Below are 26686 nucleotides of genomic sequence, written 5' to 3'. Positions count from 1 at the left end.
CATGTACAAGCTGGAAGGTAGACGCAGGTCAGCTTACCCAAAAAAGCCCCTGGAGCTGGCCCAAGAGCAGCCAGACTGCAGAGGTTCTCCCACTTGCCACCACCATGTGGGGACGGGGATGGGGACAGGAGGACCTGCACTCACACCCTCTGGTAGCTCTTTGGCTTGTGTGCAGGTGCAAGTCAGTGAATTTGTGAGTTAGGGGATTAATGAAGTAGCAGATTACAAAATTAACAAGTTGGACTAGTCTGTTACAAGCGAGTTGATTTGATTGATGATTTTTACTTTAGTTGTTTTTTACCTGTTGAGCTCCTGAGATGAAGTTTGACTTCCAGAGGGTGTTGTCCTGTAAATCTGAGTAACCCGGAGGAAGTGGCACTGCTGAGGAGATGGTGAGAAATGACAGACGACAGAGTGGAGGAAGCAGAAGCTCAGCCAGGCTGCATGAAGCATCTTGTGACAAACCTTTGCCCAAGCTAGCGTGCAACTGAAAATGGATGCAAAACCACGTCTCCTCCTACTTTCCTTTGGTGACATGTCGTGGCTGTGAGCTGCTACAAAGTAGGTGACGCCCTTGGCCCCAGCCGTAAGCTCCCTGCTGTGCGCTGCACCTCATGTTTGGGTGTCCACTGCATGAGGGGTTTGGGCAGCTTGCCCAGGTGGCAATGCACCCCCCAGCTATAACCCCAGTGCTGTTTTCTGTCTGATCAGCCAGGCGAGCGGACCCACTCCACTGTGTGCGGTGTCCCTGGCATGGGAGGGACAAGGGACGCGCAGGTGTGGGCAGGCAACACGTCTTGCCTTGGGCCAACTGCAGTTGCTTTGGTTTTGATGAGATGTGAACCTGACCCTTAGCTGTATTTCTAAGGACTGTGAAAATTTCCCTTAGCACTTGCTCAGCTCCTTTCTCTTCTGGCTTTTATAGTTGCAGGGATTTTCCTTTTGCCTGAGTCATCTTATGAAGAGCGGAACTGGGGGGGGGTTTAGTCTAGAGAAGAGGAGGCTGAGGGGAGACCTCATCACCCTCTACAACTCCCTGAAAGGAGGGTGCAGAGAGGAGGGGGTGAGTGTCTTGAACCAAGGAACAAGCAATAGGACAAGAGGGAATGGCCTCAAGCTGCGCCAGGGCAGGGTTAGACTGGCTCTTAGGAAGTATTTCTTTGCAGAAGGGGTTGTTGGGCGTTGGAATGGGCTGCCCAGGGCAGGGGGGGAGTCCCCATCCCTGGAGGGGTTGAAGAGTCGGGTTGACCCAGCGCTGAGGGATCTGGTGGAGTTGAGAACGGTCAGTGTGAGGTTCATGGTTGGACTGGATGATCTTCAAGGTCTTTTCCAACCTAGATGATTCCGTGATTCCAAGTTGTGGGAAGGAGGCAAGGTTTGGGGGAGAGGTGCTCTTCCATTGAACCAGCTGAGACATCTGGAAAAAACCAAGAAGTTTCAGATGCAGAAGCCCTTTTCCATGTCTGAAACAAAACCCCATTAAACCCTGAGGTTGTCAGTCTGTCTCTTGCAAGGGTTGGTGAAACCAGAGCGTTGGAGAGAGGCCCCCCAGACACCCTTCTCCACCAGGCAGCCCCCCCTGACTTGCACACCCGTGGGCTTACAGCAGACCCTCTCTAAACGAACCCAATTCTCACCACTCAAGATGCCAGGGTTTGTGTAATGAGGAGCATAAGGCAGCATACTGGGGAAGGTGGCTTTGCTCATCTGTGGTAGTGTTTTAAGCTGCATGATGGAGTTGTTTCAAATGGTACAGAGAATAGGTGAGAATGTTTGCATATGGATGGTATTGGTGTAAAATGGAATAAACTAGTTCCTGGTTGCCACTTCTCTGTAAAACACAACGGTGGACTGCATCATTTATACTTTATTCTTTGCAGAGAAAGCAAAAATGTGTTCAGGGAGTATTTTTTAATCTACACTCCCGAATCTTTATCGAAATTACATTTACTGTAATACACATTAAATTGGTGAATATCGAAAGGGCTCAAACCAATGAATTTCTGATTAAGACTAAACTGTGATGCATGAGAGTTTTCCTTGTGTTTGTTTCCCAGTGACTCCTCAACTGTCTTCCCCAGGCCTCTTTGTCTGTCTAGACAATAAAAGCTTCCTATATAACTCACTGATGGCAGCCTTCAATGGGCACTTGGGCAAACTAAGATAAGGGGGAACTTGAACAAAAGGACACAGAGATACAATCTAGGGAGGATGATTCTGCTGATTTAGGAAGAAGAAACCTGGACTTTATTGTACAGCGCAGGCTTGGACTATGTAAATGAATTCTAGGAACTCATGATCATAAGACACACCTTTCCCGGAAATCTAACGAATATGTATGATTTCTGTGTATGGAAACTGATGTCCCTTGCTAGTTCGGGGGAGCCCGTATGGTGGAGAATCCCCAGGGCGACCCAGCGCTGCTAATAAAGAATTCCTGCTTAACAGTTATACTGGATTCTGACTGTTGAGATAATTTCTTCGTTTCAATATTAATTTCTGCTGATTTTTTCCACTGTCTGATTGGAAATAATATCTTATTCTTACCACATGGAAAAAGGCATTACAGGTGTGGGTTTGTTAGCACGTTTCCTTTTTTCCTTGCTACTGAGGCGTTCTGCTCTCGTGGTCGTGCTGTGGCTGAGGCTGTGCAGCCAACTGCCTCTCTTCCCGCAGTGCCACTTCATGGACCCGTAGAAGCTGCCTGTGAAGGGGCCTGTGGCCACCGGCAGAGTCCCAGCCAGGCCCCGTGGTGAGCTCTGACCAGAAACCACAGCACCTCCGATGGGAGGCAATGGGCGCTCTGGGCTGGCGCTGGGCGAGGGTGATGCTCTTGCTGAGAGTTTCAGGAGTTTGCATTTTGATTTCAGTGGTTGAGATTTTTTCAGGGTTTTGTGCCTGACTGAAATGCTGGGTAAAGGGCACCTCGTTAGCTGAGGTAGGTGTTTATGGTGGTGTTTGCTCAGGGTGACAAAGGGCTTTGATGCACCCAGATTGCAGGTAGAAGCAGGCTGCTTTTCTGGGGCAGAAAAGCACTTGCAGGGCCCGGTTGCTCAGGCAGTCAGTGCCACCCCAGCTCTGAATAGAGGACAGTCTGTTAAAATCTTTAAAATGTAGCTGATGGGCTTTTGTTTTAATGTGTTATCTCCCATACTGACCGTGCCTTTCAGCTTCCCACTTCCCTCCCTCCCTAGCAGACTCCCAGGCTAACTGGCATTTTGCATGAACCCAGTCCACCCAGCCGGTGGGAGGTCAGGTATCTCCTCTTCTAGAAAGCATCAGCTGAACTACAGCTTTTCACGAACTTCAGTTCCCACAGCCTCTTACAATGTTTTTGGAATAAAAAATATGTGTACAATCCAGGCAGGGGTCAGCAAGGCAGCCCCATTCTAAAGCAGGGACAGCTGCAGTTAAACTTTGGAGCTGTTGGAAGCCAAGGGGAGCATTTCAGGGCAGGGATCACTGTTATCTCAGCAGCACTATTGGTAAAAGGCTCCACTTAATGCACCATAAATTCTGGCCTGTCAACAAAGCTGGTGAGTTGCAGTTTAACCCAAACTTCTCCTTTCCCAGTCAACGGTGAGAGAGAGAAGGGGAACACACCATCAGCACTTCACACGGGATGCTTTGAACTTGTGATGCTCAGACCCATTCTGTGCTCTCTGCAAGCTCTTGTGTTATCATGTTGGGAAACAAAAACTGCCGTCCTGGTGTCACAGCTTCTTTACGAAACAAGGAAGTGCGTCCAAAATGGTCAGTGACTCCCGCAGGGCATGAGCGGTTGAATATTTGTGGCATGTTAGTGAAGAAATAGTAAATAGTAATAGTAGTATTGCATAGAGATAAATGGATGCATGTGTGGTAAGGACTTGGTTAATTTTACAATAGTTGGGCTACATAGCTTATAACAAGCACTTGGGGAATCAGCCCAATTTTTATAGAAAGCCTCCACATGGGGTGTATTTACTAATTCCGAAATGAAAACCCTAAGAAGGAGCAGGTGGCTGCAGGTGGCGGAGACAATTTTTCCTTGAGGAGAGGGAAAAGCTCAGAGTGAAGCACCCTGAGGTGCTCTTCATTTAGTCTGGTCTGAAATCCAAGAAGTATGCTTTTTCTCTGGGGGAAAAATGTTGCAAAAATGTCTATCCCAAAGGATGCACATTATTCAAAGCTCTTCTCCCCCAAACAACAAACACATGCACTCAGAGTTAAGTGAATAAGACAATATGCATGCAACCATTTTTTAAAAAGATAAATAGCAGTCTATGATTTCATTCGGGGGGGGGGGGGGGGAAGTTGTGCTCTGCATGTGTGTTAATCCCGTAGTCATAGTGAGAACGCACAGCTCCTGACTTCCCCCTCCAGTTACCTCCCACAATTATGCCAGTAAGAGCCTCCAAAGTTTAGTTTCATCTTCCCCAGAGCCACGCTGTGCAGGGTCCCAGCTGCCAAGGAAGGCTGCGCTGACAGAGGCTGCTCACCAGAAGGTCGGTTCTCTTAAATCATGGAAATAGTAAAACCTTGTTAGCCTGGGAAGGTGGGATAATAGTGCAAAAGTAGAGGGTTTTTTTATTTTTCCTGCTCAGCAGATAACTGAAAGCAAAATATATGGCAAATCCTACTTGGGGGGGGGGGGGGGGGGGGGGGGGACGGGGACTTTTAAAAAGCTTTGCACAAAAGCTGGATTATAGAGAGGTTATTTCTTTGCTGTTTTCTTCTGCTACCAGAATTGTATCACTGCGTTAAAGGAATCTGGCTGGTACTTTGCTCTCTGTTGAAATCGGGCTCTCTTTTGTCTGCCTGGGTGCTCAAGCCCAAATTCCTCTTAGCAAGGCTGCTTAGTTGCACGTGTTTTCTGGTAGGCTCTGAGGATGTGCTGGATGTAGCTGCTGTCCTGCCAGAAGCTTGGATGTAGTTGCTTTTCCATGTTGCTGCCTGGTCTCTCTGAGCATTTGCTGTCCTTTTCAATGGGGTGTGCTCTTGGTGACAAGAGCATCTTAATGTTGCAGTCTCTTCATGAATGTTTGCAGCTAAGAGAATAATATGTGATTAAGACTCGTACGCAGAATGCTGTGCATTTGTAAAAGTGGAGAAAGTAGTGAGATTTACCAATCAGCGGTAAATCTGCTGTGGGTCAGTAGAGGGACGCACTCGGAGGCAATGCTGGCTCACAGGTTCCCTCTGGACACTTCCCTGACACTGCCGGGCTTGCAGGCTGCCCAGTGCTGCCAGGAGTGGGAATTCTGGAGAAGCCATCGTTGTTCCAAAGGGTGGAGAGGGAGGATGCCCCCCCCTTCCCCGCGCCGAGCATGGCCCAGTTCGTTTCAGTTTCTCTTCTGATCTCAGAAACTGGGTGGGAAGCAGCCTCCCCACTCAGCAGCATGGCTCTGCCGTTGCCACGCTGCTATTTCTAAAAAGAAAAAAGAAAAAACAACCCAATTTGTAGCAAAAAGTCTCAATGAATGTGAGCAAGCAGTTTATCTTTTTTTTTTTTTTTTTTTTTTTTGTCTTCTTCCCCTTTATTTGTGCCTAACTGGAAGAACCTGGCCAGCTACAAGAACCTGGCCTTGAGGCAAAACTTGCTTTTAATTGTTATCTGAGAGTGTTTTGGTGCTGTCTTTTACACAAAAATTCTCCCTAGACAAATACACAAAATTACTCTTCCTATTGCTGGGAGAATAGGAAACAGAGACTTTTGGTTTTATTAGACCTGAGGCTTACTAGTTTTCAAGATTTACTTGCTCTTTTAACTGTTTTGGTGCTGTCTTTTACACAAAAATTTTCCCTAGACAAATACACAAAATTATTCTTCCTGTTGCTGGGAGAATAGGAAGGCAAGGACTCGGGTTTGGACTTTGGACACAGCATTGAGTTTCTGCCTTTCTGGCTCTCTCTGACAAGAAACTGGAGATACTAGTTTTCTATGGTATCTCTCTTGCGTGGAGCCTGGCTTCGTTACAAAGAAATGCGAGAGCATAGCTGCTTCCCACATGCTTTGTACCTGTGCCAAAACGACCTTGTGTAAAATATGCCAAGTTCAACAACGAAAATGCCCAAGTCACTGGCTTTAGCCTAGGTTCACTGCCCAGCCCTCCTTGGCATGAGGGAAATTGGTGAGCTGTGTCTAAGCACCAGAGAAGGCTTTCTGGGGTGGAGTGGGGAATGTCAGTGGTCTGATGCTATTTTGAAGGCTGGATAAAATGGCAGAAAATGCAAAAACCTTGGAAAGACACAAATGCAGGTAAGATATGGTTATGCTTTGTCACCTCCAGTGGCATCAAGGGAGCTGGGTGAAAGACTGCTGCTGAAGAGCAATGGCAACCAGCTCAGTTGGGGGATCAGACTGACCGCAGTTTTTTCCCTAACCGTCCCGTTCCCCTCGTCTCTTTCAGAAAAGCAACCAGAAATGGCCGTCACAACCGTCGTGACAGTCCAGCCGCAGCATGGCATGGCCGCTGCCTCGAGGAACATGTGGCAGACGGGGCTGATGGACTGCTGCAGCGACTGTGGTGTCTGTGAGTGCCTCCTGCAGCCCCAGCCCTCAGCCGTCAGCAGCATCCCACACCCTCGTGGGACATTTTTCTCACCCCTGCCACTTGGGTTGGTGGTGTGATAGCTATAGACATGTAGCTTGGTCCTCCCCCGTTCCTGCCCCGATGCCAGTGGTGCTGGGCGGGCAGGCAGAGCCTCACCTGCCGCCGTGTTTCTCCCCTGCCAGGCTGCTGTGGGATGTTCTGCTTCCCCTGCCTCGCCTGCCAAGTGGCCGGGGACATGAATGAGTGCTGCCTGTGCGGGACCAGCGTGGCCATGAGGACGCTCTACCGCACCAGATACAACATCCCGGTCAGTGGTTAACCTGCCCCCTCACCATGCTGCGAAGCTGAAAGACAAGGTTGCCCCAAGGCCCCTCTCTCTGCATATCAGGGATGAGCATGGGGCAGCAGCACTCCCCACTCGCCCTTTTTTTTTCACTTTCGTATCCTGCATGATGCCAGGAGCACAGGACAGGGGTTGGGATGCCCTCAGCCACACCGATCCTTGCGCTGGTGTCCAACAACATACGTTAATTGGTTACAGCTCCCTCCCAGCATCCTTTACTGGCAGCACGTGTCCTGCATTCAGCTGCCGCCGACCACAGCGGCTTGCAGAACCTCAGCTGCTGCTTCCCCATGCCACCCCCAATCTTTGAAAAATGGGAAGGATTTGAGATAATTGCGGTCAGACTAAAGACCAGATTGTCAGTTGCACAGATAAACATCTGTAGTCAGAAGCAGGAGGAAGGTGTATGTATGTGAAATTGTTTCTTCCCACTGGGGGTTTGTACTGTCCCCAGTGCAAACCATAGTGGCCCAAGTCCAGTTTGCCCATACTATCTCTTTCTCTGTGTGTTTTTTCCCCCCAGTCTTAACTGCAGAAGCTGGAAGTTAAGTCGCTATCTGCACACTAAGTGAAATGTGATTAACCTTTTCTTGGCCAAAACATGGCTTTTGGATAGCCTACATCCCTAACCAATTTCTTCCTAACAGGGGTCCATTTGCTCTGACTTCTGTACCACCATGTGGTGCCTCACATGCTCCGTTTGCCAGATGAAGAGAGACATCAAGCGGAGGAAGGAGCTGGGCATATTCTGGTAAGCTGGGCGTGCTGGCGCTGGTTTATAAAGCTGCTGCTGCACGCAGCCAAGCAGCTTCACGGAGTCTCTCCTGCCAACACCTGACGTAAGACACAGGGTGGCTGCAGTGGGAAAATGGCCGTGGACAGGTGACAAGAATGACCTGTCCCACAGCAAAATGTTGCTGGGAACATCATGCAGGACTGGGGGGACACAGACGGTGCGGTGAGGCACGGCCCTGCTCCCTGACCCTCCCATCCCGTTGCAGATGCTGCCGTCCTCACTGTGCCCCGCGGAGCTGCTGCGGGCAGGAGTGGCCACTGCCCTGGCTGGTGGGGAACGTACTGCAGGGGTTGCCTTGATAATGGTTTGTTCCCCCTTCCCTGAGTAATACCATGAATAAACAGCAGAATTTGCCTTCCTGCGTGTGTGTGTGTCACTCTTGCACTGCCTGAGAGCACCCATCCTTCTCCCACTCCGTCCGTGTCAGCAGCCCCTGGTGCAGCTGAGATTTCCCTGTGCCCACTACAGAGGAAAATTTTCACTAGTATTTTGTTATTTGCTCACTTAGAAAGGATGTTTAGTGGGTGCTTACATAGGAGTAAGTGTCGCTCATCCAAGTTGTAAAATTTGGAAAAGCGACTTCTGCTTGGGACAAGGAAGTGATCTTACCCCTGTACTCGGCACTGGTGAGGCCACACCTCAATTACTGGGTTCAGTTTTGGGCCCCTCACTCCAAAAAGGCCATTGAATGACTCGAGCGTGTCCAGAGAAGGGCAACGAAGCTGGTGCAGGGTCTGGAGCACAGGTCTGATGGGGAGCGGCTGAGGGAACTGGGGGGGGTTAGTCTGGAGAAGAGGAGGCTGAGGGGAGACCTCATCGCCCTCTACAACTCCCTGAAAGGAGGGTGCAGAGAGGGGGGATGAGTCTCTTGACCCAAGGAACAAGTGCCAGGACAAGAGGGAATGGCCTCAAGCTGCGCCAGGGCAGGGTTAGACTGGCTCTTAGGAAGTATTTCTTTGCAGAAGGGGTTGTTGGGCGTTGGAATGGGCTGCCCAGGGCAGGGGGGGAGTCCCCATCCCTGGAGGGGTTGAAGAGTCGGGTTGACCCAGCGCTGAGGGATCTGGTGGAGTTGAGAACGGTCAGTGTGAGGTTCATGGTTGGACTGGAGGATCTTCAAGGTCTTTTCCAACCTAGATGATTCTGTGATTCTGTGCTCTAGGGCAGAGCTGGGGCTTCCAGCAGGTGGGTGATGGCTGCAGGCCACCAAGTGCCAAGTTGACCCTGCTGTGGTGGCCCAGGTGGCCACCCAGGGCTGCTGGCCAGTCTCACCTTTCTGAATGTAGAGCCACGGGGATTTTTGGCTGCCTGGCACTAGTCCACCTCCTGTGTTTCAGAGACACTCTCCCCTATTGGAACCTGAGCATGAATTCCCACCCTCCTCCGGGTAAAAATTTGGTTGGGTCGTGGGTTGGCCAAGTCCCCTCCGTGGGCCAGCCCTGCCATCTCCTGGCCATGGCCGGGCAGAGCAAGCCTGCCTCTGAGCCACACGCTCTCCCTCCAAAAGGCAGAGGTTACACCTGCCCTCCCTCTATCACTCTCGCAGGGATGCTGAATGATTTTAGATCCCTACAGATCTCCCCTAGCTTCACTCTCTAAGGGAAATATGATATTTTTTCCCCCTGTCTTTGCCTTCACCTTCACCACAAACCTTGTACAGGGCAGGTAGAGGCTCTGTCAGTGCTGGAAGGTGGGTCTGCGTTGCAGCGCTACCACCTGCCTAAACCTCAGATGGCCCGGATGATCCCTGGAAATACAGAAAACCACATTTTTAACCGAAGAGAGGTAAAGGCCGAGAATGTGGAGAAGGGGAGAGGAGAAATACCACGCGCCTGTGTCACCCAGTGAAGTTACAGTCAGTTCTTGCTGCCCAGGGCAGGGGGGGAGTCCCCATACCTGGAGGGGTTGAAGAGTCGGTTTGACCCAGCGCTGAGGGATCTGGTGGAGTTGAGAACGGTCAGTGTGAGGTTCATGGTTGGACTGGAGGATATTCAAGGGCTTTTCCAACCGAGATGGTTCTGTGATTCTATGCTCAGGCTTAACGAAGGAAAGGCGCTGCACCTCCAGGGGCATACAGCTTAAGGCAGCGCAGGAGCCCGAATGCAAACTGCCCTTCTCTGAAAATTGCTACCAAAAGCGGTGTGTCCCACAGGGGCTCCAGGCCTGCAGGATGCTGCGGTGGGGAAAGGTGAGGGGTTGGCAGCAGGAGCTTGCTAGAAGCGGCAGCGAGCTTGCAGCAACGAAAGCTGCAATTCTACAAAGCAGCACCTAAGCCGACGCCTGGTCTGTTAGCCAGAGGGAGCAGAGGTCGTTTGCTAGGGAGCACCCAGAGCATATAAAGGAACCAGGAAAAAGGACACACGTCTCCAGGGACAAGGGCAGCTCGACGGGTACGTATGGCTTGGCTTTGTTCGGGCAAGAGCTGTGGTATAAAACTACGGAAACTGCTCTATGGAAGCGGTGTTGCTGGGGAAGGGGTAGAAACAGAGGTGAGGTTTTCTACCTGGAAAAACTACTTCAGAGCTGAACCAGAATGTGCTGGGTGCTGCTGACAGGCATCTCAACAGCATGGGCAGTGGCGTTAAAGGACGGCAGCTTTTGCGTTGTATAGTTTGTTTGTGCACACACATGTGTGCCTATACGTAATAAAATGCTGCTTTATGACCTTGGTTATTGGTGAAATGTGGCTGTGTGCACCTCAGGACCCATTTTGTTCCTGTCAGCTATTCCAACACCGCTGGTGGTGCCATGGAGCTCTAGATTTGGGGGCATTCAGGGTGATGTGTTGCATGTGCTGGGCCTGGGCCACCTCTTAGAAGATGAACGTGCGGCAGAAGCTTCTCTGGGCCGCTGCCTGCTCGGCATTGCAGCTTTCATCCACGCAGGGACATGGTGTGCTCGTACCTGGGGAGGGGCAGGGAAAGTCCATGGTCAGCCCTGCCTGCAAAGGGCACAGTTTCTGTGTGGCGATGGGCACCACCCGGCTGCATTTTCATGATGTGGTGCTATTAATCTGGTTATCTGGCGGTGGGGGAAGCACCTCCTTTGCCCCTAAAACTGCTGCTGTTGCTCCTGTGCACGCTTCTGCCTGTGTTCCCTGCTGTCCTGCCTGCTGCTGGGAATCCCTGTCCCTGCATGGGACCCCCATGCTGTCCCTGCCTGGCATCCCCACTGCATGGCCCGGCCGTGGTCTGTCCCCTCCCCTGCCCCTCCTGGCCCCTGCTTTGTCATAAATCGTTCCGTGACAAGTCCGGGGCCGTTGTTTTGGCATGCCATGAGGTGTCACTTTGGCTGCAGAGGTGGCAGGAATTACCTGGGACCTCTTGTGTGAACAAGAAGGGACAGCCAGCCAGGGCAGGGGCAGGGGGTGTCTGGCGAGGAACAATAGGCACCATATGGCCCCTGCTGCACCCATGGGTGGTGGGGTTGCCTGCGCTCACCCCAAGGGTCCCTGCCAACAGCCAGATGACTTGCCCCAGAGAGGGCACAGCATCATTTTTACTGCTCAACAGCCCTGTTCAGTAGCAGCAGGAAAATACCCTTGGTTTTTAACTCCTGGTGGGGGCCAGTGACTGAAGCAATCCCACCAGCTCTCAGTTCATCCTTCAAGGCCACTTGTCACCTAATGGGAGCAGATACTGGTGTCTCAGACAGGGTCAGCCCAGCCACGCCCTGTGCTGGCAGAAAGTTGCAAAAAGTCATGAACAAATCATGCGGAGAATTCTTACAAGCTTTCTTCCCTCCTACGATGTAATTCAACATCCCTTTGCTTCTCCATGTACTGCCAGGGGGCAAGCGCCAGCCATACAGCAACAGGCTGTGTCTGACAGCAGAGTTGTGTCCAGGCCAGTCTGTAAATGGGAGCCGCACGAGCTGCTGGCAAAGCCATCGACCCCTTTGCCACCTGTTGACAACAGTCAATACAAATGCAATGCCACAGCCTGTATCTCTGTGGTGTTGGAAGTGGGTAATGTGCTTGATGGCATCATCTGGTGCTGGGCATAGTATATTTATTCCACCGTATTCTTGTTAAGTTCTGTGCATATGTGTAATTCTGATGTGAAAACAATCTCAGTCACTTTATAATTTCTGTTTTAACAGAAATTACAGAGATTGATCCCATGCTTCAAAACATAAATGCTTCCCCTGTTTTTCTTTTTGCTCCTCCCAGTGTCCTAAAACTCAGGTGCCCCCTTGTCACGCAAGGGCTGGGAGCTCCAGGGCGGGGAGGAGAGGGCTGCTCAGCGGGCACCCCCAGCCATCACCCAGGCAGAACAAATGTGACAAAGCCGGGCAGGGGCAGGCAGGACACGAAGTGTTTGAAGGTGCTCTGTTAGACACCCATAACACCCATCGCGGAAATGTCCGTGGGCTGTGCAGGGATGCGGGGGCTGGAGAGGACCTTCCTGGGGAACTGCCCTGGGACCCTTCCCAAGCAAAGGAGCAGCAGCCCACCATGATGGTGCCTGAAATTCAGTCAGCTTTCCTGCTCATCATTTCTTTGCTGAGGATGTGTGCAGTGGGCTGGGAGTGGGAGGGAGCCCTCGTAGCTGTTAGAGCATGGGAGCCTTTGCATCTCATCTCCATGCTGGTTAAGAGAGCATCACCGAGCTTGGGCACAGGACAGGGAGTGTGTCTGTATGGGACTTCTTATGGGAGCATCCTCTATTTTATTTTTTTTTATTAATTAAAGCTTCAAAGCTGAAGTGAGAATGGCAGAGGGTGGTGCCACGCCTTGCAGGGGGCAGTGGGGAGGGAAGGGGCCACGGGTGGAGATGAGGTGGAGGTGGAATTGTTACATGGGTCAGGTAGGTTTGGGGATTTGGTGCTGTGGAGTGGGAACTCTGCTGCTCTCAGAGGCTGCAGCCCCTGGCTGGGGAAGGATGGGCAGGAGCAGGGCGCCAGGAGCTATGGTGGCCCCAGGGAACAGAGGAAGAGGAGAATGAGGATTAGGCACTGGCACAGACAGGCAAGTGGAGGGGAGATGAGAACTGGTGACTGGGCTTAGGGTGATGGAAAGGGCCAAAGAAAACCCACTGCCTTGAAGCGTGCTGAGAAAGCAGGTGAAGGAGGAATGGAGAGGGAGAGGGGGAGGCAAACAGGCTGGGATGCTCAGGGAGCAAAGCAAAGATTAAGGTGACTACTGAGAGTTGAGAAAGCTAGGACTGAGCTGTAGTAGCTTTGGGACACTGCAAACTTAAAAAAATTACCATTTTAAGCAGATAATGTTGAAAGATGACCTGGGGGTAAAAAGACAGGATTGAAGTGTTGAAGCCCTGAGGCTCTGAAGCAGAAGGACCTCTGTTTTTACAGAGGCATTTTACTTGCATAGGCAGGGGGATGAGGTGCTGCTGTCTTTGGTGGGGTGCTGGGTTTGGGGAGGGCTTTGCTGTGAAGGACAGTGGCAGCTCCTGGCCGAGCTGTGCCCCCCACTTTGTGGTGGGATGGCGGTGTCCTGGCAGTGGGGAACTCTCAGGGACCTGTGCTGCCCTCTCCGTCGTCGAATGCAGCAGCCTGAACGAGACACCCACTTCGGAAACACCTGCAGCATCTTTCTCTGATGGCTTTTCCTTCCAGACCACAAACTGCCTGGAGGGACCCGACCCTGTGTTGGCAATGGCCTCTCACCACGTGATCACAGTCCAGCCCCAGTTTTCGGCTGCCCCGCGGGCAGGCGAGTGGCAGTCAGGGCTGCTGGACTGCTTCTCCGACTTCGGCGTGTGTGAGTACATACGTACCACTTGTTCCTGGTGCTGGCTCACGCTGTGTTTCTGCTGTTTTCCCCGCTCCTTCTGCTTCATCGCTCCTGCTGCAAACCCCACTTTTGTGGGCACCAGTGGTGGAGCAGCTCTCATATGAGGTCAAGAGCCATGGCTCCGCATCCCCAGCCAGCGTTCCCCACTTTCTTCTTTCTTTGCACCCCTCAGCCAAGCATGTGTCTCGGTGTCCCACAGGTATTTGCGGAGCCTTCTGCTTCAGCTGCCTGGGGTGCCAAGTGGCCGGGGCCATGGACGAGTTCTGCCTGTGCGGCCCCAGCGTGGCCATGAGGACGCTTTACCGCACCAGATACAACATTCCGGTCAGTGACCAATGCCGGGGCCCGCTCCGCTGGGTGCTGGGGTGTGGGTCAGGGAAGGAGAAAGGGGTGCCCAAGAGGAAGAACAACACCGGGGAGTTGCCAGGGACACATCTGCGTCCCTGCTGTGAGGCAGAGGTAATCCAGCCGCACACCGCCTCATCCCAGTCCTTGCTGGGCATGAGCAGCAATGTGCTGGGGGGCCAGGGGTGAGCTGCCCAGGGGCGTTGACAGTGAAGAAGTGGAAGACTTAAAAAGCTGACGTGGGAAGGGGTTATTCATACAACGTCCTGTGCTTGGCAGGGCTCCATTCTGGGTGACTTCATCTCCGCTGCGTGCTGCCCCATGTGTGCGCTCTGCCAGCTGAAGAGAGACATCAAGCGGAGGAAGGAGCTGGGCATATTCTGGTAAACTGGGCATGCTGGTTTATAAATCACTGCCGCACAGAGCTGAGTGGGTTCCCAGAGTCTCCCTTTCCCCCAGTGCCTGACTAAAGACACAGGGTTGCTGCGGTGCCGAAACAGCAATGGCCAGGTGAAAGGGTGACCTGTCCTGCAGCAAAATGTCGCTGGGAACCTCTTGCAGGACAGGGGATCTGCTCAGGGCCCACCACCTGGGTCCAGCCACGAGACAGGACTGGGACACACACACGCACGCAGATGGTGCGGCAAGGCACGGCCCTGCTCCCTGACCCTCCTCTCCTGTCCCGTTGCAGATGCCGCCGCCTTGCTGTGCCCTGCAAAGCTGCTGCGGGCAGGAGCCGCCGCTGCCCTGGCTGGTGGGAAATGCACCGTAAGGGGGTTTGCCTTGATTGTGGTTGATTCCCTCCAGCAATAAACAGCAGAGTTTGTCTTCCTGCCTGCGTGTTGTTATTTATTTTTGTGTGTCCTGCAGCACCAGAGGACAGCGTTGTTCTTTTGTACGCTGTGTGGTCAGAGCAATGCTGAGGTTATCAGATAAAGAACTTTCTCTTGCATACCACACTGGGATGAGACCAGACCACAAAGTTCAGTGAGAAGATAAAATAAAACAAAAGCCAAGCCTGCTGCTGACAGCTCAGCTTCTCGGTGGACACTGTCAGCATGCAGAGCTGGTGACAGCATTGCCCTGTGCCTGAGAGCACTAAACCCATCCCCGTTTCTGCCTGGACAGTCCCCAGCACCAAGACACAGAAGGTGGCAGCGGGAGCGTGATGGTGATGGTGGGGATCGCAGTCCCACTCAGCACAAACCTGTCCTGTGGGAACTGCTTCTCTGTGGGGTGAGACCCCCACAGCTGAGGGTGTGGATGTTGGGTGTTATACTGATACCAAAAACTTAAACAATTTAGTATACAAACAACAAGCCTCTTTGTATAATTGTATAAACTTTGTAAGGACAAGGTAAGGGAGTCTGCATGCCAAACAGACAAGTCAGTCTGTGTTTCAAGGACCAAACCAAACCATAACAGGTCCTCTCTGTATAAACAAGATAAGTGAGGCTGCACGCCAAAGAGCAATCTAAACTGGGAGTTACCATACCTTACCCCTGTACTCAGCACTGGTGGGGCCACACCTCAATTACTGGGTTCAGTTTTGGGCCCCTCACTCCAAAAAGGCCATTGAATGACTCGAGCGTGTCCAGAGAAGGGCAACGAAGCTGGTGCAGGGTCTGGAGCACAGGTCTGATGGGGAGCGGCTGAGGGAACTGGGGGGGGTTAGTCTGGAGAAGAGGAGGCTGAGGGGAGACCTCATCGCCCTCTACAACTCCCTGAAAGGAGGGTGCAGAGAGGGGGGATGAGTCTCTTGACCCAAGGAACAAGTGCCAGGACAAGAGGGAATGGCCTCAAGCTGCGCCAGGGCAGGGTTAGACTGGCTCTTAGGAAGTATTTCTTTGCAGAAGGGGTTGTTGGGCGTTGGAATGGGCTGCCCAGGGCAGGGGGGGAGTCCCCATCCCTGGAGGGGTTGAAGAGTCAGGTTGACCGAGCACTGAGGGATCTGGTGGAGTTGAGAACGGTCAGTGTGAGGTTCATGGTTGGACTGGAGGATCTTCAAGGTCTTTTCCAACCTGGATGGTTCTGTGATATATGGGGAAACTGAGTTAAGGTCTTTGCCTCAAAACAACCACCAGAGACCCTTCCCCAATTTTAGTATGCTTGCACCATGTATTAACATATGCATATTTCCTAGAAAGAGGCAGGTACTTCTCAGAAATTACATGAATATTTATTTATTTTAATGTCTATAATGAATGTGCCTTTGTCTCTCAGTGTACATGTTAGGAGGAACGATCCCCCGTGCACTGGCACTGAATAAACTGAGTGTTAGGGAGTTCTTCATTGACCGGGTTTTGGTAACAATACACCACGGTGGAAGAGCTCAGACAACCTGTGCCTTGCTGGGGCTTGGGGGTGAGAGGGTTTATCCATTATTGCATGTCAAAGAACAAGGAAGAGGTAACTTTAGGGCTGGGATCACTCTGCAGCTGCTGAGCACTGGCTCAGATTGGTTTAAGCTTTGTTGCTTTTAACAGAAAAAGGTGCTTTTGGCCCAGAGAGGGTGGTAGGCTGGGCCTGCATGGGGCCCTCAGGCTCTGGCACATCTATGCTTCTGTCCTGGAACCTTCAGAAGAGGAGTGGGTTTTATTCCAAAATACCTTTCCCACCCCCCTGTTTTTCCCACTGCAACTCCTATTACATTTTTCTGCAGTGGCCACAGCACTGTCACATCCTTGGTGTGAAGGGGTGAGGCTGTGCCCTCACTGACAGTGCACACATGTGTGTTTGCACATTCAAAACATGTAGCAACAGTAGATGGTGGTGGCACGGTGACAGCCTGAGCTGGGAGCCAACAAGTTGCGTGTGCTGCGGGGACAGACATCACTGTGCTGGTCCGTGCATGGCCCACAGGCATGTGGGGGTCACCTCTGCTCACTCCTGGTGGCTGGGCCCAAATCCCCATTGCCTGCAGGCTGACAGGCATGGAGCAGGGGCAGGGGGGCTGGGACTGAGCCTCCCCCCGCAGCACAGGCAGCTGCCTGATTTGGGGTGGCCAGTTCAGTGACAGCCCTGCTGCTCTGGGATGAGCCGAGAGCGCCCAGGGTCAAGGTCTTCAAGGCCACCCAACCGTGACTGCTGGGGTCCCCCCTTCCAATGACAGGTGAGCCCAGCATGGGGCTCCTCCTGCCCCCATCTTCACAGAATCACAGAATCCTCTCGGTTGGAAAAGACCTTGAAGATCCTCCAGTCTAACCATGAACCTCACACTGACCGTTCTCAACTCCACCAGATCCCTCAGCGCTGGGTCAGCCCGACTCTTCAACCCCTCCAGGGATGGGGACTCCCCCCCTGCCCTGGGCAGCCCATTCCAACGCCCAACAACCCCTTCTGCAAAGAAATACTTCCTAAGAGCCAGTCTAACCCTGCCCTGGCGCAGCTTGAGGCCATTCCCTCTTGTCCTGTCACTTGTTCCTTGGGTCAAGAGACTCATTCCCATCCCTCCTGCTGTGACGGTTGATGGGGTCCCCCGACAGTCATTCCTGCTTGGGGCCCTTCTACCCCTTGGCCCATCCTGACAGAGGCTGTCAGGACCCTGTGGCTTTGCCCATCCCTGATCATGGGGTCTCCCCTCCAGGGCCGTTTCTCCCCCAACGCATGCAGGGGCCAGGCTGTGGGGATGGGGACCAAAGCTCTGACCCCCACAGGGATACGGGAGCAGGCAGTGCTGGGTCTGTGCAGTGAGGAGCCAGGAGCAGCCAGCCCCAAGCCTGGGCGAGGGGCACCAGCGCCCACCTCGTCTGAGGAATGGCGGGGGACAGAGGAGCTGCAGGTGATGTCTGGTGAGCAACCAAAGCAGCAACCAAACAGCTCTGCAGCTGACCGTGCCATCAGGGCTGAGCTGGGGGGCGGCTCTTGCTTCTGGTAGGGGCCCAGGGATCTTGGGGTCACACTGCAGAAGAGGTGCTGCACCCACAGCAGAGCCCAGTGGGATTGGGTGACCGGGGCTGCGTCTGGCTGTTGCTGAGGAAAACCCCACTGCGGTTGGTGGTTGTTGCTGCTCGCCTGGTTGGGGTGTTGCTGGGGGCTGCACAGGGCGGCAGCACACGGGGTGTTGCAGTGGGGGGGTCCGCGTGTGCCTCCCCCTGGGCTGGACAGTGCTGAACGGCACAGGGAGCTGCCCTGGGCAGGTTTCCCCTTTTTTTTGGGGGTGGTTTCTGGGCACAGGGCTGGCCCTGCTGGGGATCCCCTCCTCCACGCAGGGGCTGCGGGGGGGGCACGGCTGGGCCAAGCTGAGCTGAGTGATGCCAGCTCAGGGCCTGTGTCCCTGTCCCTGTGGGAGCCCCACACCAGGCTCATTTGGCTGGGCAGGTGTCACTGCCACAACCTGTGAGTGTGACATGACCCTCAGCTGTGTGAAGGCTGCAACAGCAGGTTTGTAGGATGCTGTAGTACACAAGGATGCAGAGGCTTTGTTTACGTGAATTTATCACAAGTTACTACAAATCACGACGAGTAAAGCAAGTACATACTTATGATCACTCACCTATAGGCACACCTGTATGTATTATCTGAGGTGTTACCGGCATGACACTCGCCAAACTGTTGCCAGGAGCAGGGACGATGGAAAAGCCTTCACAGAATCATCTCGGTTGGAAAAAACCTTGAAGATCATCCAGTCCAACCATTAACCTCACACTGACCGTTCTCAACTCCACCAGATCCCTCAGCGCTGGGTCAAAATGATCCACATCACAGAGTCAGGAGACAGCCAGGCACCCCTGTCAAGGGTCCATCTGTGCGGGAGATCTCTGCAGAGCAGCTTGAGCAGAGTAGCTCATCTTGGGCAGGTACCGTGTTACTTTCAAACCTTCTTTGTGTAGACACATTAAGTGGGTGTAGGACACCCCTTGACAGAGCAGCCATGGCTGGGAGCTCAGCTTGCTGTTGTCGTGGTTTCTGTGCTCACTGTCATTGCGGTTTGCGAGTCCAGGCTCACAAGGGCTGTGTAGGGAGCTCCCACAGCCCCCCAAACAAAGCCCCTCCCAGGCAGTTTGTGCCTCGGGGGCTGGGAGCTGTGAAGGGGGTTCAGGGAAGAGGGACCAAGAGCTGTTGGGGTCTGACCCAGTGGTGGCCCTAGTGCTGCTCTCTGTTGTTTTGTGCTGTGCTGAAATCCACCTCACTTAGTGGAGGAGTTTGAGCAAGATGCTCTTTCTCACCTGACCTTCTGGGGAGAACTTTGACTCTTGTGCCTAGATAGACACTGCAGCTACTGATGCTCTGGATGAGAGATGCTCCAGGTATTTGAAGCTCCAAGTTATTTCAGCTCCTGCTCCAAACTGCAGCTCTGGCTACTGCACAGTTGGGGTACGAGATGCTCTGCCTCTGCCTAATAGACACTACAGCTATACTGCAGCTCCAGCAGATGGATGTTTGGGCTTCTCTGAGTTTCAGGTAATTCCAGCTTTTGCTCCTGGACACTCCAGACACAAGGTGCTCCTGCTTGTTACCGCTCTGACTGATGGACACTTGTGCTTGAAATAACTTCAGCTCCAGACAGTCGATGTTCCAGCTCAGGTTATTTGAAGCCCTGATGAGTTAGTTTAGCTCCAGCTACTGCCCAGGCTGGAGAAGAGTTGCTCCTGCTGCTTCCAACTCTGTATTGTAGAAGCTTCTGCTTGTTGCCAGCTAATTAAAGCTCCACCTAATTACAGCTCTGTAACTGCTTCTTCTTGTTAAAAGCTAATTAAAGCAGTGTGGGCTTCTGGCAAAGTTGTAAATCAATCATTGTCATATCCTGAATATTAACTGTCATAATTGTACATTGTCTAAATATTGTTTATTTAATAACCATTCCAGTGGTTGTACAAACATTGACTAGAGTTGGGGAAAAGAAGTGTCTTTCACCTTAAAGGTTGAGGGAGACATACCAGCCTCCCTAACTTCAGGGACCAATGTGACTGCTGGGATCCATGCACCCTGCCCACCTTGCCTCCCAAAGCCCTCCCATTCCCCTCCCACCTGCCCAAAGTCCCCCCGAGCCTGTTTTGGGGACTGAAAACTGCCAACTAAACCTGTTTACAAGTCCTCAAAATGCATTACTTACATCTTTTTCTAAGCTTCAGAAATACAGCACTTGCCCTGTTTTTGAGCCCCAGAAACACAGGACTTAAGTTTTCCACCCTGAAAAATAAAAGGCAATCTCTGTTTTCAGGCTCTGAAAACACAGGACTTGACTTAATCGGTTTTTGAGCTTCAGAAATGCAGAACTCCTGCTCTGGTTTTGAGCCACAAAAATGCAGCCCCGTGTCTCCATTTTGGGGGCTGAAAAACGGAATTTCTGTTTTCCAGCTGTGTGGGTGATGTGTTGTCACTGGGTGGGGGGGGGACTGTAGCCCACCCACAGCCCTGGGGCCCCACACGCAGTTTCAGGGAGCGCTTCAGAACTGCGGTGGGGGCACCCTCCCTGCAGGAAGAACCTGGGGGGGGGGGGCGTGGGCCACCTTCGCCCACCCGCCGTCCGGCACTGGCGGGTGCCGGGGACGCTGGCACATAGCCGGGCGGGAGCGGGCCCGCGGCCCGAGCACCGGGAACGGCAGCCATGCACTACCGCGAGACCTGCTCTCTGCGCCTACCTACAGTTATATATCTATAGAATATATATTTAATATATATTTTTATCTTATATACTATATTTATACTTCCGTATTTCTATTAATATAACGCACAAATGCAGTACCGCTTGTAAATAAATGTACGGCTACTTCCGCCTGAGCACTTCCTAGTTCAAGAGGGGTTAGGCAGCCAATCACAGAGCTGATTGCCATCACGGGGTCAAGAGATGGCGGCTCCCACGGAGGAATGTCAGCCGCCTCGTACAAGATGGCGGCGCCCATCATAAAGGGGCGGCACAACAAAACGGCGGCACCCAGGAATAGGGCGGAGCTTCCCGGGTCTGATGCACTTATGGGTAAACCGGAAGGGGAGGCTAGTAGCCAATGAGAGCAGAGCACAGGAATAACGGACTGGCTTCCGTAGCCAATGGCCGCTGCGGCTGCTGGGAGGGGGCGGGATTTCTACCGGAAGCTGGCTGAGGGGCACCGCTCCCATCTCTTGCGTGTCCGTGGTGCCTCCGATTGTGACACTTGGGCGGTAAAACCCCCAGTGATGCTACAGTACCGCCAAGCCCTGACTGCCCTACGCCCCCAAGGCACTGCAGTACCCCCAAACTCGGGTTGTAAAACCTCACCGGTGACAACGCGATACCTGACCGTAAACCCCCCCGAGGGAGACTGCAGTACCACAGAACACCCACCGGAAATCTTCCACAATGACACCAGTTCCCGTCCATGGAAAGGCTTGTTCGTTAAGAAAATTGTATCACTAATACTGTGAACAGCTGTAGTGAGCGATTCAGTGACTGTTCACGGCTTGGGAACCTACTGTTAGTTGCCAGTTGCCATTTGGTTTATTTACTGGCTATACAGGAGAATTGTAAGGGGAATGAGACCTGGCAACGATTCCCTGCTCTTCCTTTATCAAATCAGTAACAGGATGAATAGCGTCAGAGGCAGTTTGTATTGTGGAGTATTAACTAGCTTGCTGTGGGGTAAAGGAGCAGCTGACAGCAACAGATGAACAGTCAGGGATGCATTTGTAGGAGGTAAACTGGGGTAAAGGGGGTGGTGTCCCTGTTTCCCATTTTCCCCACCCATGACTGACCCTTCAGTACACATTAGGGGAACCTGAAAGTAAGGTTGGGCAGAGTGTCTGTCCATTAGACAGAATTAGTTTAGCCCTCAGTGGGTGAGTAGTGATTTTCCCAAAAATGAAAAGTAACGTAAAATGAAAAGTAACTGCTCGCTAAATGGAGGCTGTCCTTTGTAAGTGTCCTTATTTACCATCGGTATTTGGGCTCCTGTGTCAGTGAGGGATGTTGTAAGGTAGCAATCGTTAACTGCGAGCATCATCTCGGGACTTGAATCCTTAGCAGTGGGAGTAGTGGCTGCCAGTACTGCCACTGCACCAAGCCTTGCCCCTAGTTCCCCACATATTCATGGTCTAAGTTTTATGCAGATAGGTTTGGGTGTATCCCTGAGCTTCCTTCCCTTGCTTCCTTTGGCTCCCTAGTCATTATCCTTTTAAATCTTAGGGTGTCACCCCCATCACCTGTCCCAAGTCTCAGAGGGCTATCATGAGAAGTTAATGAGGGAAACCCGGCCAGTTGTCCTAGGACAGGAGTTGGCAGCCCATTTAACTGACTCAGAGAGTGCCCCTTATCTAAACACATTTTCCATAGTATTTTATACTTCCCTCTTTTTGCTTTTGTCTTTTGCATGGAGACAGGCTGTCTCTTTTCTATTACATTTACTTTAGCTGAGGTTCTCCTCTGGTTTTTATACTGTGGGGCGTACAGTGATAAATCTATAGCGTACGTTGAAGGACCTTTTGGAAAAAAATACCATTTAAGCCACAGCTAAAGATTTCAACACTCCCTCAGCTCCCTTTTTTATAGGTTGGAAGTGTACAGGCTCAGAAATCACCCCCTAGGGATGTAGCAGTGCTCCCAGCATACACCAGGCTTTGAGCTGTGTTAGCCAAAATCTAAGCAAGAGTCAAGTGAACAGTGACACCACCAGCCCATTCAACGCAGGCAAACCTCTTGCTGAACTTACAGGAAGGTGATGGTGATCCTTCTTTTCTCTTCCTGCAGAGACAACGTCTCCAGGAGTTTCTCTTCATCTTGGGCTTCAGAACTCTAAATAAAGGAAAATATCATAGTTCAGCTGTTAAATTGAATTGGTCCCTATAATGATGCTTCTTTTCTGTGAAAATCCTGCTACATGACCCCCTCTTCATCCCTCCTGGACCAGAGTGCCTAGAGCCAAAATAACTACACAAACCAAGAAGCTCATTCTGCATGGCCTAAAAATATTCATCCTTTCTGCTGCCTTCAGCATTTTGCAATATCATAGCTTCTCCCACAAAAATGCTGCCCATGTCTTCCCTAAGATAGTCACCCTCAAAAATGCTTACCCCATCCTAAGTAACCTCAACTTTACTCTCAACAATGATGGAGCTCTCCCCTAGGTCTTGCCCTGTTCTCTCAGTCACCTCTATTTTTCCCTTCCAAAATGGTGGTTCTGTCCCCCTTAAGAAACCTAACTCTTTCCCTCCAAAATGCTTACCCTGTGCTCTCTGAGGTACCTCAGCATTTCCCTAAAAATTGTCACCTATCTCCCCTCTAAGTTACTTCCACCTTTCCCCCCAAAATGTCCCCTCTGTCCCCTCTAAGTTACTTCAGCTTTTCACACAATAAAAGATCATTTTGTCCCGGGATACCTCAACTTCTTCCCCCCAGAATATCACCTCTGTCCCCTCAAAGTTGCCCCAAGTTCCCCCCGCCAGCCCAAAAGGTTCCCCCCCTTGTGGCCCAAGGGCAAAGCAGGATGGCTTCTAGGCCTGATGGGCAAGGTGGGGAGCAAACCAGAGACCCCCATTCCAGGAGAGCCTGGGCTTGGGCTGCTGAAAGCCAAGAGCCTGAAGCACAGCCCTCAGCGAGGCTCAGCAGGACCCCACAGCTCCATCATGAAGTACCTTCCCTGGAGAGCCTCATCACCCAGATCTGCTTCATTTTAAAGATCTAGCATGTTCTCGGTATTTCAAAATCAAAGTTCCCCTCCAGTTATGAACTATCATATTTTAAGAGCCAGAAGTTAAATCAATACTTGCTCTGACAACAGCAGTGCTGGAATTGCTCACTATCAGAGGTCACGCACAAAACCAGAAAGTTCAGTAGAGATGTAATTATTCTTAAAACATGAGAAAGGCCCGAGCACTACAGAAAGAAAAATCAAGTCCTCCAGAAAACCCTAGTTCAAGATATAGTTACCAGTTCCTTGAAAATCAGTGATTTAGGAAGCCTTACGGTAAGGTGTAAGTAGGTTGCTCTAGCCTCCATAGATGACATTCTCTACCTGAGGGCTGGAAGCCCAGTTGTGCAGTCTAATATTCTTAGATTACCAAAGTAGCTCCACACAATTAATAATACAAATGAACATTAATACAAAGCCTAACTTAGGGCAAGTTAAACTGCAGCCACAGTAAAGTGTATTTGCCAAGGCAAGTTTCCCTAGCAGGAGAGTATGTTTAACTGTGTTTATAAAACAAGACTTTCTGCCTTTTTGACAAGGGTGGGTGGAAAGGGAGAAAGGTGAGGCTGAGGTCAAGAAAAGGGAAGAGGAGGGTTGTTAAGAGTTTTGACATGAACCTTGTTCCCCAAAACACCTTTTAAAATGACAGCTGTAAAAAGACCTGATGATGAGCTCTCAGGCAAGTTCTGCTTCATGGCTCTCGTGTTGTCTGGAGCAGCTTCAGTACTGTCAGCCAGTGTCCGGTGAGCATTACCTCAGCTGTTACGAGCCACTGGACCTATTTGCTGCTGCATCTAGTGCCTGCTCACAGGCAACTTCCTACCTGTTGTGAAGCAGAACAGAAAAATGTTCTTGCTTGTTCTACTCTTGTTGTCCGCTGGGGTGGAAGGGAGAGAACCCCTCTTCCTCTTGGAGATTTCCATTGTCTCCCAGGCATTTTAGAAAGATGAGATGCCTACCAGAGGGGCACCAGGAACACACATCTGTCAAGGATTTTCCCTGTTAATAGCTAATAGGAAAAGCAGCAGGCAAGCAATTTCTCTTAAAGGCATCCATCATTTATTGGTGTAGGAGCTGTGCTTCATCTCTTTTTCTTAAATAACTCTCTCACACTACTAAGTTGTCTAGCTAAGCAACATCTAAGACTAGTGGGTGCTGGCAATGGATGCTAGATATAAAATTATTGTGATCAGGATATAAGTAATATACAGCTGAGTAACAAAGAATGCATTAAAGCAACGCTATGCAAGAGTCATAAATCTGGTTTCCTCCTCCTTTACTCTTTGATCAGCTGTAGAACATAATTGTGTGGGAGAGTTATTTTTTTTTTTTTAATTCTTTGAGAAAGCTGGAAGTTAGCTTTGTCCCAGAAATCCTGTTTGCTAGGAAAGATATTCTACGGCTTCCATACCCCTGCCCAAATTCATAGCCACTTCCAGCACACGTATATGTAGCTTAATCTCAGACTGTTAAATGCAATGGATGTGTGACAGTATCACCTTCAGTGTAACATCACAGAGCTCTCCAGCTTCAAAGAAGTGAAGAAGAGAGCCATGAAAATCCCTCCACACCTCATTTGTTTCAAATACAAAGACGTCTTCTTCACCGTCACTGTTGGAACACCTGGTTTGCTGCTGCTGCTGCCGCCTTTTTCCCTTTATGAGATGATGTTTTGCCTGCTCTGGGACCATGGATTCTGAAGTCATTGGCTGCTTTTTCTTTCACTGCAGGAATCTTCAAAAACTCCTGCCAAGGCAAAAATCCAGCCCATCAGGAGTCCAGTCCTAAAAAGCAGTTAAGATCTATTCACCTTGCTGTTTTAAAAAACACAAAAAAACAAATGAGACATTAGGTACTGCTAGTACCTAACACTTTCATTACATGTTAGAAGTACTACCTATAATCTTACTTGGAGAAGGGGCGGGGAAAGACCCACAGCCAAGAATCCTGTGCAGGTACGTTTTATATCTATCCTAGAGAGATACAAAGTATCATTTTGTGTTTCATGAGACATCCTATTTCCTTGCCTGTTAGTAATGCATAATACTATTTTTGTAGCAACCACAGGGAAACATGTACAAATACACAAAGAGGTGGAGTGCAGTGTATTGAGGAGTTTATCATCTACTGAAAGATTGCACAACTAGTGAGTGAAGTGGGCAGTGAACTGAGCAGTGGGAGGGGAGAAAGGAGAAGGCAAGGGTGGTAACAATGTGATCCAATAGTTACCCAGGTTAGTTGTAGGCTGCTTCTAGTTCTTGCACAGAAACCCCCGTAGATTGCTCTCATCCCTGCTTCTAGAGCCAAAGGTAGCCATGTGGTTCCATTCCCTGTAAATCTTTGTATTTCATGTTATTCCTAATAGATACAGAAACCAGGGACACTTCTGAACTTTCATACCTGTGCCTTGATGAAAAAATGGCACTTGTAAATTGTGACATGGTAGAGATTTTCACACTTCAGTCTATTTGGTGCCAAAAGTACAAAAATGTACTTTGCACAGACACGTTCCTCATTGATTTCTTTTAAGCCCCTGAGCAAACTATGCGTGGTGCATGCTCGTCATGAGATGCATTCAGCATGAACATAATTCCTGACTTTGTGAGCTGCGCTAAGTGTTGATACTGTGTTATTCTGCCTGCTGCTTTCTTTGGGAAGTTGGCAGGGAACGGTTGTGATGACAGCCACTCCGGATGGCGATGGTGGGTGCACACCTTGAGAACAGAGATGGTCTTGGACTTGGGGGGAAATCCTGAAATAACTGTTCCTGGAAAGGCAGTGAGGGTGGCAGGCCGTGCAAATTCACTTCCTTGGAGCACCTATATTCCACTCTTCAGGATTTCAAACTTGAGGATCAGGAGCCAAGAAAAGTATGTCTTGTGGTCTTGTGCAATTTCAACACAGTGGTTCTGAATTTCTGAGCCCCAGCTTCCCCAAAGGCCTTGTCTAGATTAACCCCCATTAAAGTACTTGAGCATATGTTCAAGGCAAAGATCCTTGTCTGTGCTAGGCTCTTCATGTGTGTTAGCACTAATGTGCTGGCAACACCTTTTTGGTGGCAGTAGCATGTACCATTTCTGTCCATGCTAAGCTACATCAGGACAGCTTAGATTATTGGACACTTCGAAGTCATGCTTTGACAAGTTAGTGAAAGTATTTATTACAGTAACACGTGGAAAACAAATCATTGATATGCTGCTCTGAAGAGAGAGCTGATTTATGTTCTTCTCAATTTGCACTTTGTCCTTCCTTTCGAGGAATCACAGCCTGTTGGATCTGTAGCACAGAATCTGAGTAAGCAGAAATCCAAAG

General features: G+C 50.8%; 2 protein-coding genes across 5 annotated transcripts; both read left to right on the top strand.

Annotated features, from left to right (window-relative positions):
- The first annotated feature begins 368 nt into the window (after positions 1 to 368).
- On the top strand, positions 369 to 8034 carry LOC141922379 (placenta-specific gene 8 protein-like). 4 transcript variants are annotated; one of them, XM_074821513.1, is made up of 5 exons: positions 374 to 561; positions 6393 to 6515; positions 6719 to 6843; positions 7527 to 7630; positions 7881 to 8034. In XM_074821513.1, coding segments are annotated over exons 1-5 (417 nt in total). In that variant the 5' UTR covers positions 374 to 497; the 3' UTR covers positions 7882 to 8034. The 4 variants fall into 4 exon arrangements, with proteins under 4 accessions (XP_074677613.1, XP_074677614.1, XP_074677617.1 ...); XM_074821512.1 differs by lacking the exon at positions 7881 to 8034 and having other exon boundaries at positions 369 to 561; positions 7527 to 7634; XM_074821516.1 differs by lacking the exons at positions 374 to 561; positions 7881 to 8034 and adding an exon at positions 4363 to 4487 and having other exon boundaries at positions 7527 to 7634.
- Positions 8035 to 13288: 5254 nt separating this feature from the next.
- LOC141922380 (placenta-specific gene 8 protein-like) lies at positions 13289 to 14159 on the top strand. Its single transcript, XM_074821517.1, has 3 exons — positions 13289 to 13394; positions 13627 to 13751; positions 14052 to 14159. The coding sequence occupies exons 1-3, from the start codon at positions 13289 to 13291 to the stop codon at positions 14157 to 14159; spliced, it is 339 nt and encodes a 112-aa protein (XP_074677618.1).
- Positions 14160 to 26686: the final 12527 nt, after the last annotated feature.

The sequence above is a fragment of the Strix aluco genome, chromosome 4 (genome assembly GCF_031877795.1).
Source record: "Strix aluco isolate bStrAlu1 chromosome 4, bStrAlu1.hap1, whole genome shotgun sequence".
Taxonomy (NCBI): Eukaryota; Metazoa; Chordata; class Aves; order Strigiformes; family Strigidae; genus Strix; species Strix aluco.
The sequence above is the reverse complement of the archived record's forward strand: the minus strand, read 5'-3'. Positions and strand labels throughout refer to the sequence as shown.

Bases quoted from the DNA above. Each gene is read 5' to 3' on its own strand.
- LOC141922379 (XM_074821512.1), top strand. From the start codon at position 498: ATGCAAAACCACGTCTCCTCCTACTTTCCTTTGGTGACATGTCGTGGC. The intron at 6,516-6,718 runs GTGAGTGCCTCC...CTCCCCTGCCAG, and splicing joins CTGCAGCGACTGTGGTGTCT to GCTGCTGTGGGATGTTCTGC. The intron at 6,844-7,526 runs GTCAGTGGTTAA...TCTTCCTAACAG, and splicing joins GCACCAGATACAACATCCCG to GGGTCCATTTGCTCTGACTT.
- LOC141922380 (XM_074821517.1), top strand. From the start codon at position 13,289: ATGGCCTCTCACCACGTGATCACAGTCCAGCCCCAGTTTTCGGCTGCC. The intron at 13,395-13,626 runs GTGAGTACATAC...GGTGTCCCACAG, and splicing joins CTTCTCCGACTTCGGCGTGT to GTATTTGCGGAGCCTTCTGC. The intron at 13,752-14,051 runs GTCAGTGACCAA...TGTGCTTGGCAG, and splicing joins GCACCAGATACAACATTCCG to GGCTCCATTCTGGGTGACTT.